This window comes from Carettochelys insculpta, chromosome 9 (genome assembly GCF_033958435.1).
Source record: "Carettochelys insculpta isolate YL-2023 chromosome 9, ASM3395843v1, whole genome shotgun sequence".
Classification (NCBI taxonomy): Eukaryota; Metazoa; Chordata; order Testudines; family Carettochelyidae; genus Carettochelys; species Carettochelys insculpta.
In genome coordinates, this window is record NC_134145.1 from 8,454,676 (window position 1) to 8,469,711 (window position 15,036).

At 45.4% G+C, this 15,036-nt stretch overlaps 2 protein-coding genes across 4 annotated transcripts in view; both read right to left on the reverse strand.

The window, feature by feature from the left end:
* The window catches only part of BEND5 (BEN domain containing 5), a 46,286-nt gene extending 31,526 nt beyond the window's left edge, over nucleotides 1-14,760 (reverse strand). The window contains exon 1 of one of the 3 annotated variants that reach the window (XM_075002629.1): nucleotides 14,344-14,760. In XM_075002629.1, coding sequence (XP_074858730.1) covers nucleotides 14,344-14,520 — 177 coding nt within the window. In that variant the 5' untranslated portion in view covers nucleotides 14,521-14,760. The remainder of the gene's footprint in view (nucleotides 1-14,343) is intronic. The other 2 variants (XM_075002627.1, XM_075002628.1) reach the window with 2 other exon arrangements.
* The window catches only part of AGBL4 (AGBL carboxypeptidase 4), a 1,459,638-nt gene that overhangs the window by 542,316 nt on the left and 902,286 nt on the right, over nucleotides 1-15,036 (reverse strand). The window lies entirely within an intron of this gene.

Genomic DNA, 15,036 nt, shown 5'->3' on the forward strand with positions numbered 1-15,036 from the left:
TCTATACAAACTCCTGAAGAGTGTACACTACTCAACTCTTCCTTGGAGCAAGCTAGAGCCAAATCCTAGCCTTTCAAAAAGTGCTGCGGGAATTTGTAAAATTTTCACAGGACAGGTAAAGGTTGTTAGTCCTGAACATAAAGCCAGTTATGGAAAGGGGACAGATTCAGACTGGAATGTAATTTATTTTATACATTGGACAATTATCAATAAGAAGGCAATCTGAGTCCCCTTATCCACCTGCAAACTGTAATGCAAGAAATGTTCCATGAGTATCTTTGATGTAATTTGTGTGTCCTTATTCACACAGAATTTCACTTTTTCAAACTGAACAGCTCTTTGCAGGACCCCCAGATGGTTAGTGCTGACAGTGCAGAAAAGGGAAACAAAGGTAAATCACAGTTTAATGAGGAGCAATGCATTCATTAGAAACAGATTACATGGATGAATTCAATTTATTTTGCTGCAGATAGAAATGGATTTCTTGTAGGCAAATAGTGATACTATAGCCCAATGCTGTATAGAGTAAAGAAGATTCAACAACAAAAGACAATCTGAAATGAAATTCAGATGGTAACAACAGATACCAAGACAGATGCAAGAAGGAAAGAAGAAACAAAAATGTAGCCCTTATTTACATCTCTCTCCATTCCCCAGTACAGTCTGAATGCTTATGGCAGACTAACAGGTTTGGAAAAAACACGTCAGGAAACCACACAGAAGTAAGACAGCAAGAGAGGAAAATCAGATAGGCTTGTATCAGACTGAAGTAAAAGAGAGGTGTAGAGGTGATAAGACAAGAGGCAGACAATTACTGATTCCCTCCTTGCAAGCAAATTTCAAACATTAAAACAATGATTAAAAATCAAAACAATTTTAATGAATCCAAGGTTTGTGATAGGTACTACATTGAAAGCTCTTGTGTAAATAACTATTGTAGATACTCATTCATAAGCTGAACTTTTTTGGTGAAAAAAAAAAAAGTGAACCAAAGAGTGAGGGTTGGCTTATCAACGGGTCAATAAATGTTGGCTACCAGTCTAGAGCACCCAAACATTGTAGCTGCGTCTACACGTGCACGCTACTTCGAAGTAGCGGCAGTAACTTCGAAATAGCGCCCGTCACGTCTACACGTGTTGGGCGCTATTTCGAAGTTGAAATCGACGTTAGGCGGCGAGACGTCGAAGTCGCTAACCCCATGAGGGGATGGGAATAGCGCCCTACTTCGACGTTCAACATCGAAGTAGGGACGTGTAGACGATCCGCGTCCCGCAACATCGAAATAGCGGGGTCCTCCATGGCGGCCATCAGCTGGGGGGTTGAGAGATACTCTCTCTCCAGCCCTTGCGGGGCTCTGTGGTCACTGTGGGCAGCAGCCCTTAGCCCAGGGCTTCTGGCTGCTGCTGCTGCAGCTGGGGGTCCGTGCTGCATATACAGGGTCTGCAACTAGTTGTTGGCTCTGTGTATCTTGCACTGTTTAATGAAAGCGTGTCTGGGAGGGGCCCTTTAAGGGAGCGACTTGCTGTTGAGTCCGCCCCGTGACCCTGTCTGCAGCTGTGCCTGGCTCCCTTATTTCGATGTGTGCTACTTTGGCGCGTAGACGTTCCCTCGCTGTGCCTATTTCGATGTTGGGCTGAGCAACGTCGAAGTTGAACATCGACGTTGCCAGCCCTGGAGGACGTGTAGACGTTATTCATCGAAATAGCCTATTTCGATGTCGCAACATCGAAATAAGCTATTTCGAAGTTGGGTGCACGTGTAGACGTAGCCTGTGTGTGCCTGGAATGTCAGTAGTCACAGAGCCCTTTAACCCCCTGTGGCTGTGATTTGCTGTTCCCAGCCAATAGGAGCGGCAGAAAGTGATGTAGGCTGAAAGTTATGCTGGCCACCACTCAGATGGCCTGGAATGGTGAACTGCAGACATCAGGGCTCTATGCCTGCTCATACTTCAGGAAAACAAAATGTTCTGACATGCCAGCAGCTTAGCTGATGGGCTGGGAAATTAAGTTTGCCAATCCCCAGGGTGACCATATGTCCCCCACCCAAATACGGGACAAAGGGAGTGATGCCATCCGGGCCAAAATGAGATGGTTGGGCACCCTATCTGGGAGTCAGGAGGTGGCTGCCCTGTGGGGGGCTGTCACCTTGCCAGTGAAGCTCCCAGCTTCCACCAGCTGGGGGGAATCTTGCTGCCACTCCGGCTCCTAGCTACCCCAGCTGAGGGAAGTTGCGGGGCAGCCCCAGCATGGGTCCAGCTCCCCCTCTCCCAGCCGGGTAAGCAGCCACGCCACAGCAGGGGAAGCTGGGGAGCAGTCATGGGTCCGCCCTCCCGCTCCCTCAGTTAAGGAATGCTGGGCGGCAGGCAGCTGCACTGCTGTGCAGGTCCAGCTCCCCAAGCCATGAGAAACTGAGGAGTGGGGCAGACATGGCCGGGTCTGGCTCCCAGCTCCTCCAGCCGGGGGAAGCTGGAGTGCAGCCACACCGCAGCAGGTGATCCGGGGAGCAGCCATGCTGCTGTGCAGGTCCAGCTCCTGGCTCCCTCAGCCAGGGGTAGTTGGGGGTGGGACAGTCGCAGCTGGGTCTGGCTCTTGGCTCCCCCAGCCACGGGAAGCTGGGGGGCAGCCGTGCTGCCACACAGTCCAGCTCCTGGCTCTTCTAGTTGGGAGAAGTGGCTGGCGGCTGCCTGGAAAGACGGGGCAATTAGCCCCTTTGATAAAATAAATAGGGAAGCCATCCTGGAGTCCCAAATACAGGACTGTCCTGCCGAAACTGGGACAGACAGTCACCCTACCAAACCCCGAAATGCAGGCTCATCTTATGAAAGAGAGCATTTTTCTATTTCTGCATCCTCTTGGGGTGAGGGGGCGACTGTCTTATAAACAAATGGACTAACAAACAAATATATAGGGTACCTTTTTTTTTTGCACACTGCAGGTATCACACTGACAAACACCAGAGCTAGTTCTTCCACAGTGTCTTTCAAATAGATTTCAAACTAACATGGCAGTGGGCCCTTTGCTATAGTAGGGAAATGGAAAGCAGTCTTCCTGGACCAATCAGTTTCTTGGTCTAGGAACAAGAACAATACAGCCTATTTACTCCATATAGATTATTAAAGACATCAGATGAAATGTTCAGGTTGCTGCCAATCAGAACCAAATGTGAGCTGGGGATATTGCAGTAAAATCCTACGGTTACCAATTACAGTTTTTTCATTATCAATGTTGTTCCTTTCATATTCTGCAATTTGGTTTTCTTCCTTTTTGATTTTGTTGCTTATTTTGTGAAAATTACTAGAGACTAGACAGGTAGACTGAGGAAAATAATTGGTATTCTCCTGCACCAAAGTTTTAAAAATTACAGGAGAAAAAAAGGCATATATAATTAAAAACAACAGTTAGACATTTTCATTTATTCAGCTCACCATAATTTATCTTGTGTGCCACTGACTTGGTAGCAACTGAACATACAAAACTCTCATGGATGGTTTGTAACTGGCAACACAGTAGTGATTCTACCTCAATGCCCCCAGGTTACATGTGACTCAGTTGAATAGGCTTTTATGTTTATTCCATGCACTTTTGTTACACATTAATTGCAGTTACTGAAAGAAAGTCTTATACTCCATTCTGCAATAATGCAGAAGTTAGTTCCAGGACTGGTAACAGACTTTGCCCAGAGCCCAGTAATGTGGGGGCAGCTCAGATCCAGGACTTCCGGAAGTGCTGGTGGGCCTTTTGCCAAAGGTGCAGGAGCAAAGGGCAGCCCTGACTGAGTCTCATGGTAGGCACACATGTATTTGGAACAGTTGCCTTTAAGACTCAAGTTTCATTACTCCTGTTCTTTGTTAGTATTCTACCCTGCCTCATCCGTTCAATGCCAGCCTATGTCAGTAAGGTATCTGTGTTTGGCGTTTGGCAGAGCTCTGCTGAACTGATCAGACTCAGTTGGGGGAAGGAAGGGAAATGGATGCAGACTACAGTGTTGTACTAGGTTAAAAGGGACAGGTGCAGCACAGAAGTCTGACATTAAAGAGAATTTGCATTGCTTCATTCTCCAAAGAAAAGAAGAATATGAACCAAAATGGCTGGATCAGGTTAAACTCAATGGTGCAAAACTAGCAGAAGATTGGCAGCCCTGGAACAGTTATGGCTTGAAGATTTGGTTTGAACTGACAGTGTGGCCCACATGCCCAAAGTTGGTCTCCAGCCATTTAAACTCTACACTGCATGCTAAGAATTGCACTGTAACTTTATGTGCTTATAGTTATACTTTCAATTACTTATTTCTACTAACCCCCTTCAAAAATAAACCCCTTACCAATGTGACCACAGAAGGAGAACCAGCACTAAATGGGCAGATATTGCAGAGTGAATTGGCTAAGGGTTGGCCACTAGTTTTCATTGTACCCTGTGTTTTGTCTCTGTAAAAACCAGTATTCCCTGAAGGAATCAGGTGATAGTCACATGACCAGCCAAGTCTACAAGGGAAGACTGTGACCCAGTAGAAGCTCTGTCATAGTTACTCCATAAAGAAGTGAGAACTGTAGAATGTCTCTCTGACAGGGGAAGTGGGGAAGCCTAAGCTCAGAAGGCTTATAAAAGAGACCACAGAATATCAGCGTATAAAGTGTGTCTGGGAAATAGTTCTGGATTGACATCTGGCTGGCCAGCCATAAAGTTACACTCCCATGACTGGAGATACACAGTATAGAAGAGACATGGTTGTGGGGAAGCACTGTTACTGAATCTACTAGAGAATGTACAGTAAACCATGAAGTTATGCTGGGGTTGCAATGCAACCCCTGTGTAACTCCGTTTTCATGTAAGTTGAGGGGAGCTGGGAACCAGGCTGCTGCCTGGTTCCCCGCTCCCCTGGGCTTGCAGTAGCTCAGAAATTGACCAGGCCAGCAGGGCTGGTCAGTTTCCTGGCTCCCAGAGTGGCAGGGAGCCAGGAACCCGGGAAACTGACTAGCTGCTCAGTTTCCTATGTCCTGCAAGAGGCAGGGAGCTGGGAACCAGGCAACAGCAGAGAGGGGAAACTGAGCAGGGCAGCAGCCTTGGTCAGTTTCCTGGGTCTAGCCAGTGGAGGGGAGCCCAGAACCAGGGGCAGCCTGGTTTGCAGCTGCTGCCCTTGACTGGCACACCTACCACCCCTGACAGGATAAGGAAACCACTCCTGTCCGGGCAGCAGTCACATTAACTGTAGACACATGCAACTTGATTGCGTGTATCTCGAGTTTTTACAAATAGACTACAGGATCCCTTGCCCTCTCACCTTTGCAAAGATATCTGAGACATGAAAAAAAGGACAGTCATATTCTTAAGCAGCTCTATCCCTTCCGACCTATGTTCTTTACGGATGGAAGCATCTTTTTATGTGTGCGCATAGTGCCTGACAGGGTTAAGACAGGTTGAGAGAGGGGCTAATAAACAACAGGCTGCAGCTGAGAGCAACTGGGGGCCTAAGCAATTCAGGATTCAGGGCAGGCCCATGTTCCCCTGTCAGCCATAGGGGAAACAGTGACCTCGTCAGGGAGCTGTGTCACAAAGAGGCAGCAGCAGCTCATGGAGTGCAAGAGGAGCTGCAGACTGGCAGTGAGAGAGAGTGCAACTGAAGGAAAGGGAACTGAATTTGTGACTCCTTCACCGAAGTGACGAAAAGGAGAAGCCATCATAGGGGTGAGTGGAACACTCCATCACATGGTTTTTAGAAGGGCATAGAAAAGGTAGGGGGCTTGTAGAGCAGCTATTGGAAAGTAAGAATACTTCTCACAGAACACATCTTCATACTAATAAGGCACAGGTGAGCAATAGTTCTTGATGGGGGTGGGCCACTTCAAGAATTGGGAAGTGGTCAAGGACCATACTCTTCCATGACATTAATGAAGGACGTGCGGGAACCATGATGGAGGCTGAGTGCAGAAGGGACCTCAGAGTGGGGATGTGGAGTCTGGAAATGAGTTTGGGTGAAGGGAGTTGTGACCTGTGGGAGGGGATTGGAGCCCATGAGGGTGTATGGGTATGAGTGCAGGAGCGCATTATGATCTGGAGAAGGAGGGTGCGTGGGGAGGGTGGAGAGTCTAGAAGAGGGTTCCGAGCTGGTGCAGGAGTTTACGTTGTGTTCTAGGGCAGAAGAAGGTTTGGAGCTGCAGCAGGGTCTGGAAGGAGAGATGGGTACAGAAGCAGGGATCCAAAGGGTTTGAGTTATATGAGGTTGGGGTGCAGGAGGTGGGGATGTAAGCTAAGAGAAGGCAAGGACTGGGGTGCCAGAGGCAGATTACCAAGGTGACTCCCAGTCAGCTATTAGTTAAAGGGTATGGGCTACATCTTGACCAGCGAAGGGCCGCTAGAGACAATGATGGGAGCAGGCTGTGCCTGGGAAAGAGAAGGGAAGTGGACGGAAGCTAATCTTTGCAGGGAGTCCCTACAGCAAAGAGCCAGATGCTCAAGAAGACAGCCCTAGCCCTACTGTTCCAGGAAAAGAGCCAAGATGACTAGAACTGGGAAGTCTTGGGCAGGCTGCAGGGGCTATATGCTGCTCTGAGCCTAGGGGAAGGTCTGATGTGGGGTATGTCACATGCTGCCTGCCCTGAGAACAGGTAGCTCCCACTGGCCAGCTTCTGGCCAACACGAGCTGTGAGACTATCTGGGGGCAGGACAACACACAAAGCCTCTTCCCCCTCTCCTTCCTGCCCCACAGGCTAGCAGCAGCACTAACCCACATGGCACTCAGAGCTGTCCACTTTAAGTGGCTCTGGGGGCGGGGCAGGCAGGAAGTCTACCAAGGCTCCCACTGGGCCTCAGGACATATTTTACCCACCCCAGTAACAGGACATCAACAGTGGCATCATTGACGGATCAGAGAATTCATGGAGTAGCTCCAGAAGAGACAAATTTGGACAAACTCAAAGGGAATGGAGCTGTGAAAAATCTTTAAAGAGGACAGGTAGTCTCAACTTGATGCAGTCAGAGGGGAAAGTCAAAAGCTGAATTCAACAATGGATAGGAATGACCAGCTTGACAAACTTAATGGCTGTGTTTTGTACTGACTAGAGAGGGGATTTTGTTGGAAGTGCAGAGAGACAACAGAAGACAATAAGAGCCCAGACAATAGTTTTAGTATGGTGGGCACAAATATAGAGACAGATATTAAGACAGATATTAGCAATTCTACAAAGGTAGAAGGATTCAGAAAGTTTGCATGTCAAGAGCAAAGGATAGGATAGTGTTTAAGATGACCACCAGGTTTCGGGCCTCAAGTATGGGGAGGATGGTGGGTCTCTACTCCTCCCACAATCAAAAATGACACAGCACGGTGGGAAAATTAATGGAATTTGGCGAAAAGACAGTTGGAGCCATCATAAATGTAAATTGTTAGTGAGACATCTAAGGGAGGGATGACAGACAAACAGCTTTGATGGAACAAACTACATTAGGAGATGGCAGATGAATGCACGAGCTGGAAGTTGAAGTCCTGTGACTGGATGGGGTCTGCCAAAAAGGTTACAGTCCCACGTGACCTATACAAAGTGGGAGGAGGAGGAGGATACACTAAAGGAATGGCAAAGAAGTAGAAAAGAACCAGGAAAGGTGTCACAAAAGCCAAAGGAGAACTCTCCAGAAGAGAGTATGACCAGTAATGCGAAAAACAGCAGATAGGTCAAAAATGGTGGAGTACACATGCAGGTAACTGGCCTGGAAAAGATGACCCAGACCTTTGTGAAAGCAGTTTCAATGGAGTAGAAAGAACAGAAGGCACACTGGATTGGAATCCTAATGGAAATTGAAGAAAAAAACTAGAGGCAGTGATTGTAATCTGCCTGTTTAATATTCCTGTGTGCAGGGATGGGGATAGTGGATGGAAAGAAAGTCAGGAAGGTGAAGTGAAGATGCAGTTTATTGAGGAGGGAGATCAAGACATGCTTGATTGACAGAAGGAAAGAGCTGGTAGAGGCAGAAATCCTATATTATCACAAGAATGGATTAGATAAAATGAGTCCCCTCCTCCTCTAATCTGTGCTTCTGAAGTCCTGTACCAAGGCTAGCTCTCCTTATTAATTTTAACACATTTAAAAAAAAAAAAAAAAAAAAAGGACAATTTAGGGTCTGACCCATTTCCATAAACACAAATTCTCCAGCTCATTGAGAACAGAAGCAGGTCTCAAGAATCAAATTTAAGTTCAAGAATCAAATTTAAGTTTGACTCTACAAGTTTTTGTTAGTGAATCACAACCTTGATATTTCACATGATTTGATATGGAAAATCATCTACAGAAGAAACCATCTTGGCATGCATATGAATTTGTCAGTTGTCTCACACCTGACAACACTAAATTATTCTGCTACATATAAATTCTCTGAGTCTGTTTGTCAGTACTCTGTATAATGAACATGCATTAGATTTAACCCTTCTACAGCCTAACTCTGCATTCTGCTTAATATTAAAGCGAATTATAATGTCTTCATCTGTCATACACTGATGAAGATCTAGCATCAAGCAGGAAAAAAATGAATGATTATCCATCCGAAACAAGTCTTAATCCTGGCATCTAAATTTACTGGTTAGTTTGACCTTGAATAACTCACCCTCTGTTTTGGGATTCCCATTTATGCTTGTTTACCTCACACAGGTGGTGTGGAAATTCATTAGCTAATGCTTTTACAGTGCTCTCAACATGTAAACTAGTAAGTATTATAATTATGGAGAAACTCCTTAATGAACTTCAATGTAGTATTTGTAAAAAACAAACCAAATAGGACATTTTTAAAAAGTCCTATACAGTATATTTCACATATCCACTTATGCTACACCTCATCAAGGGGTTGGGGCTTAGTAAAGTAATTAAACGACAGATAAGGAGTGTTTATTAGTTTTTATAATGAAAACTCCTCTTTTAAAAGTGCTTTCTGAAACCAAAGACAGTAAGAACTACTAGATCAAAAATGAATTCAATAACAGACTTTGCTATGGGCTGGCTGGCTAGCTGCCTTCTTCTTTGTTAGAACACTCTTGTAATGAATTCAGAAGGGGCTCTGACTGCCTAAGAGGCCACAAATAATGGGAATGCTGCATTTCAGCTGCACCAGAAGACTAGGATCTAAAGCATGCAGCACAAATGGAGTCTCCTCAAGTCACCTACTCATCACAGAGACACCACAACACAAGAGAAGAATGGACTCATTGGGAAGTAACCAGCAGATCTCCATACTGTGGGAACTCAGAGAAAAAAGAAGTGGCAATGCTGATTAATATTTTAAAAGAGAATAGCTTAGCCACTATCTTAAATAAAGAGGCACAAAGGTAACATTATGGAGAAATACCTTTAAAAATTAAGAGGAAAGTGTTTTTCAGTTTTCAACTTGTATTTGTTTTTCTCCTTGTGCCTATAAAATTGGTACAAGTTTTTAATTGTTAAATGCTGCAATTAATTATAGGCTGTCTTGCTCAAAATAAATAACTCATGAAAATGTCACTACAATATTTCAAGCATGACTGTGTATGGTATGAAAGACACCTGAATACCACTCAGTGTTACTGAAAGTGACCTGTACTACTTCATTATGCAATTAGCTTTTAGAAGTTCATATCAGGGCAGGGCTGGTGAAAATCAACTATCATGCCACATTCAAATCTGTGTTCAAATCAGATTATGTGGACAAGGGACACTCATGCCAAGGAAAGAGTAACACTGGAGTATTATGCATGCCCATGTAGGAGTTCATATCATGTATCTACTTAATTGCAAGAGTAATGGGGAAAGATTTATAGAAAATTGTGTGTGGCACCCCTCATGATGCATTACATAGCAACAATCACAACAATGCGAGGAGGATCTACAAGCCAGCTCCATACATACCACTTTTCTGATCAACACTTTACGTTCTAGGTGCACCTCAGCCCCATGCCTTATATATTTTCAATCTCTGTATTCCTTCAGCAAATATCTTTCTTCCAGTTATCTACTGCTCTCAAATTTCATCACCTGTACGTCCAGAACAAACAAATCTGTTTCTCAGTCATTTCCCATCCTGTCCCCAATCAGAACTCCAACCACCATTTAATTAAGAACAGACTTAGAGCTGCCATGCTGTGAAAACATGAACGGATGTTTTAAACATCCTTAACACACTGCAAAATATTTCATTATGAGAGTTGCTTTAAAAGTAATCTAAAATGAGTTAAACTTGACATATTTCAGTAGAGGGCAGATCCTGAGACATCCCCAGTGGGTAAGGACAAGTGTGCAGAAACAAAGATTGAGGAGTTCAGAGCTATTTATTGTACCCAAGGAAAGTATGTTTCTAGTTAGGAAATATTCCTTTCTAACTTGATAATGACCATAGACTGAGGTAACAAACTGTGAGATCTCTGTGCTTCTGAACTGTCTCTCTTTTAACTTAGTATGGTTACCATTTCATCAGCATGAAGGACCCTCAATTTAACTGTCTAATGGCCAACAAATTATCTCACATAAGATGTATGACACCAATGGCAGAATTAGTCTACAAATATTCCGGTGTGCATGAAAACATCATTCTGGTGTGTATGAAAAAAATCTATGAACCACAGGTGAATACTTCAGAAACAGAAAGACTAAAAGGACTAATTCTGAGAAAGAGATCAAAGGAAAAGTCAAGTAGTGAATCATATAAAGAAACACCAATCCTCTCTAAAAAGTGAAGTACAAGATGTCACTGTTACCTAAAATTCTTGCAACCTGAATTAGAATTAGATACATTATCAACATCCCATTTCAAAATAAAGTCAAGTTTTCCTGTATGCTGTTGAATGGCAACCACTTTTCATTATAATCATGAATAAAACAATTCTAGTTTTGCATAACAGCAGTTGCATGTTAACTTTAAGTCTTGAGATTGTCACAACTTCTGTTATAACTGCTATAACTTGCTTTCCAGTATTGTTTTCTGTAAATTTTTTCAAAGTCTGAAATTCTGTCCTTCGCCTCAAGTAACTTTTTGAAAACAGCTTTAAGGAAAATCTCTTTGGGTGTTTAATTACTGAAGTGTTTAAAAGATGACATTTTCTGCCTACCCTCAACAGCACAATGGCTGTAACAACTGTGATCCTTTTGAGCATTCTCAGAACATGTTCTATGTTTGTTAGCAGAGCCCAATTTTCACATAATATTTTTGACAGCTCACAGGTATCACTGATCTCATAGGCCTAAGGACAATTGCTGGAATACTTAAGAAGGAAAATTATTAACACAGGATTAAAATGGTGTGGGTTATGGACCTTATAGGCACTTCTATGGCACTGAAGTCACAAGCAACCTATTAATGTATAGTAGGGTCTCAATATTCGCAAACTTAAGGTTTGAGAACTTAATTATTTGCATGCGGCCGCCTCCCCAGGGCACGGAGCACTGGCACACGTCACTTCCCAGTGGCCCGGGGCAGGAGCATCGGCAGCTGCCACTTCCCCCAGAGCCCTGGACATGAGTGCCAGCAACCAGGGGCTGCCATATTTGCAAAATTCAACATTTGTGAGGGTTGTCAACACAACAACACAACACTCGCGAATGCTGAGACCCTACTGTACTTAAATAAGAAGTTGGAACCAAATTTGAAAGTGATGGCCCAAGCTTTATTAGTAACCCAGACAAGGAAAAAATATGTTTCAATACAAAAAAAAAACCCAAATATGTAAGTGTCATTCTTAATGCAAACATGCATGGGAAATTTATTTTCTCCATCCACCCAAGCTTAATTTTTAAAGGCAAGGAAACAAATGCCAAGTTTCTCAGAATATCATTAATTTACCATTGCACAGACAGCATTTGACAGTACAAGTACACATAAACAGGCTGGATTTCACTCACTTGAATATTCTTGTTAATTCAGTGTATCCACATTAGCTCCACCAAAATTGTGTAAAATGTTCTCTGTGCATGCTCAGAAGTGAGCACGTTTTTTGAAAAAACTATTTTTAAAATGTAATATACAAACTATGGCCCTGATCCTACACTGAACCAAATGTGAGGTTCCTTGTACCCATGCAGAACCCCACTTAAACACTGGGTGCTTGACAGGCAATATATATATAATCGGAATAACTGTGCTTTGTGCTGACTGTAAAGGGAACTTTGTTGGAACTTCAGAGGGATGTTCTACATGAAAGTGAATTACTATTACTGACTTGGGTAACAATTCCAACATTCTGTTTGCGTGCCATAAGACTTCAACCCTGAAACTATATGTCAATGGAAACATTTTAGAATTTATTTCCTAACTGTACAATCTGCCAATAAGTAACTGATTTTCCAGCTCACTTGATGATAAATCTACCTGTGCCAAAGCTGATTCAGTAACTACAAACCCAAATTCTTCTATTCCCAAGATTTCTTAGCATGAGATGAATTTCCTCAGACATTAAAAGCTTTTGGAATAATAAAATACACATTAAAATGAGAGAGATAGATCATGGTGATACTTTCAAGAATAAAAAAAAATCCTTTTTGCATAGCGTGTAACTGACTGAGTAGCAGTAAGACTGATTTTACAGAAAAATTCAGCGTTCATAGTATCTTCCATGAACATAACTTAGCACTTAATGTCTGATTTTTCTCTCATTTAGCTAACAAAAACACCAACAGTTATATATTATATAGGGGAAAGAAACTCTCATGCTTCAGTGCATAAGCCAACAAAACAACTGTGAGAAAACTTCCTCTATGGTCAGGCTGCTCCATAATAAGGACTCATCTTTCTTTGATGAGTCTGGAGTTGGTCAGAGTTAAAAAGAGAGCATCCTGTAAAAGACAGACCATTGCCCTGATCGGAATTGGTTTTTGGAACATTGTCAACCTAATGACTTCAGTACAATTGTTTCTGATTTATACTGGTGTGAGAGGGTAACTAGGCTCTACCTTCTCAAACCTCCAATAATTCACACCCTTTTTAACATTCATATATTCTTATTTTATACCTGGGAAAATAAGCACACAGGTTAAATGTACTGCCTAAACTCCTGAAATGATGCTGTCTGTTACATCTCTGTTAAACAGAAATGTGTGATGACTAACTTCTTGTATGTCTCTTTAAAGCAAAAGTTAGCTGTGATGATTATTTTGTTTCTGATATTTGCCTGACAAAGATTTGTGAATGTTTTTAAAACTTAGTAAATAGCTTTAAAATGACTTGCCTAAGTGTCAAAAACAAGGTAAGAACTCAGAAGGTTCTTACTCACACTTTAATGCTCATTCCAGTAGACACAGTGTCATGTTCACTGGACTGATTGAAGGCAGACTGTTCTGTTAGTCTATAAGGTGCCACAGGACCCCTCATTCCTTTTGTAAAACTCTAGAATCTTTTAGAAATAAATGTGTTTCATAATATACAACTTGGCATGCTCTCTCTGACGCTAACAGGGTGATGTGAATATTTTAAATAAATCATCTCATGTTAAATGGACTTGATGCAGCCATAACAAATTTTACAGGGCTAAAGCATGCGGTCCTGATCCCTCACTGTCCCGCACTTTGTGGAGTTGTTTAGATCAATGCACAATGGATGTGAAACACAACCACCCTGATTTAGTAGAATAATACACCCACTTGCCATGATATAAAAATTATTCCTGGGTGCTGGGTAAGAGAATCGGGCCCCACATGAACATGAGAGCCTAATGGTTTGGTAACAGAAAGGAAGGGACTTCTTATTTCAATCTTGTTAGGTACAGTATGGTAATAGTCATATACTAGCCCTTTGTTTGTCTGTTGTAAAGTTCCAGATGTGCGAGGCTCCTAAGTCCCCAAGCAGAGAATTCAAACCCCAAGAAGCCCATTGCACAGCAGAACAGGGTGCCCGGGGCAGACGAAATTAAGTTGAGGCAATGCCGCCCCTGCGGGCCTGCAGGGGTGTTCAGTGGCAAAGCTTCCAGGGATGGATCTTCTCCTTAGAAATAAGCCTGCGCAGGCCGCGGGGCGGAGGTGGGACCCGCTTTGCCCGGCGCCGCAGGCAGACTGAGCTTAGCCCACCTGACAAACCCATCGCCTCCCCTTCCGGAGGGGGAAGCGGGATGATCAAGCGGCAGCAAGGAGGGAAAAACCCCCCAAGCGGAGGGGCGCCCCCGCCCCGCCAGTGCGCTGTCGCCAGACAGGACGTGGGGCCGTGGGGCGAACCCCGCCACCCGGGCCGCCCCCCGCTGTAGGCCCGGCCCCCGCACGGGGGGGGGGGGGGGGATGCCTGAGGAGCAGCGGAGGGGGGGGGGCTGCGCTGCCTCCCCCGCCCCCCCGAGAACATTCTGTTTATTCTGTTTTTAACTGGTCCGGCCTCCAACCCGCGCTCCCGCCCGACCCCACCCCCAGCCCGGCCTCACCTGCCAGCGCCAGGATCTGGGCCTTGTGCAGCAGCAGGCGGTCGCCCCAGTCGCCGGGGCTCTCGTCCTCGTCCTCCGCCTCGCGCGGGTGGCGGTACACCGTGTACACCTTCTGGTTGTCGAAGTCCAGGCGCGACGTGGGGCTGAAGTCCCGCACGCACGAGACGGGCAGCGCATAGCAGACGTTGTCCTCCAGGAACCGCACAAAGGCGTACATGGCGCGGGGGGGAGGGGGCCGGACGGCGGCGGCGGCGCCGGGCCCTCGCTGCCTGCTCTGTTATTGTTCCTGAAGGTGCGCCTCGGCGCTCGGCTGAGCGCGCCTGGGCGCCCCGCCGCTGGGGCCGCGCGAGCGGCTCCCGGCAGACCGGAGTAATCCAACGCAGAGCGGAGGCCGGGCGGGCTGCAGGCGCTCCCAGCAGCCGCTCCGCCGTGGCCGGGCGGGAGGGGAGGGGAGCGGGGCGCTGATCCGTGCATGGCTCCCGCCTCGGCTCCCGCTCGCCGCTTAGCTGGCCCGCGGGCCGGGGAGCCCCGTCCACACTGCAGTGCGGCGGGGACACGTGGAGTGCGGCGCGACTCCCGCTGCTGGAGCCTTGCCCGGCCGTGTGATCGCGCCACAGCCTGCGGCCGTTGCCCGGACCCGCAGGGCTCCTTATCCCTCGCCCCACCAGAAGGGGATCTAATAAAGACTTTACG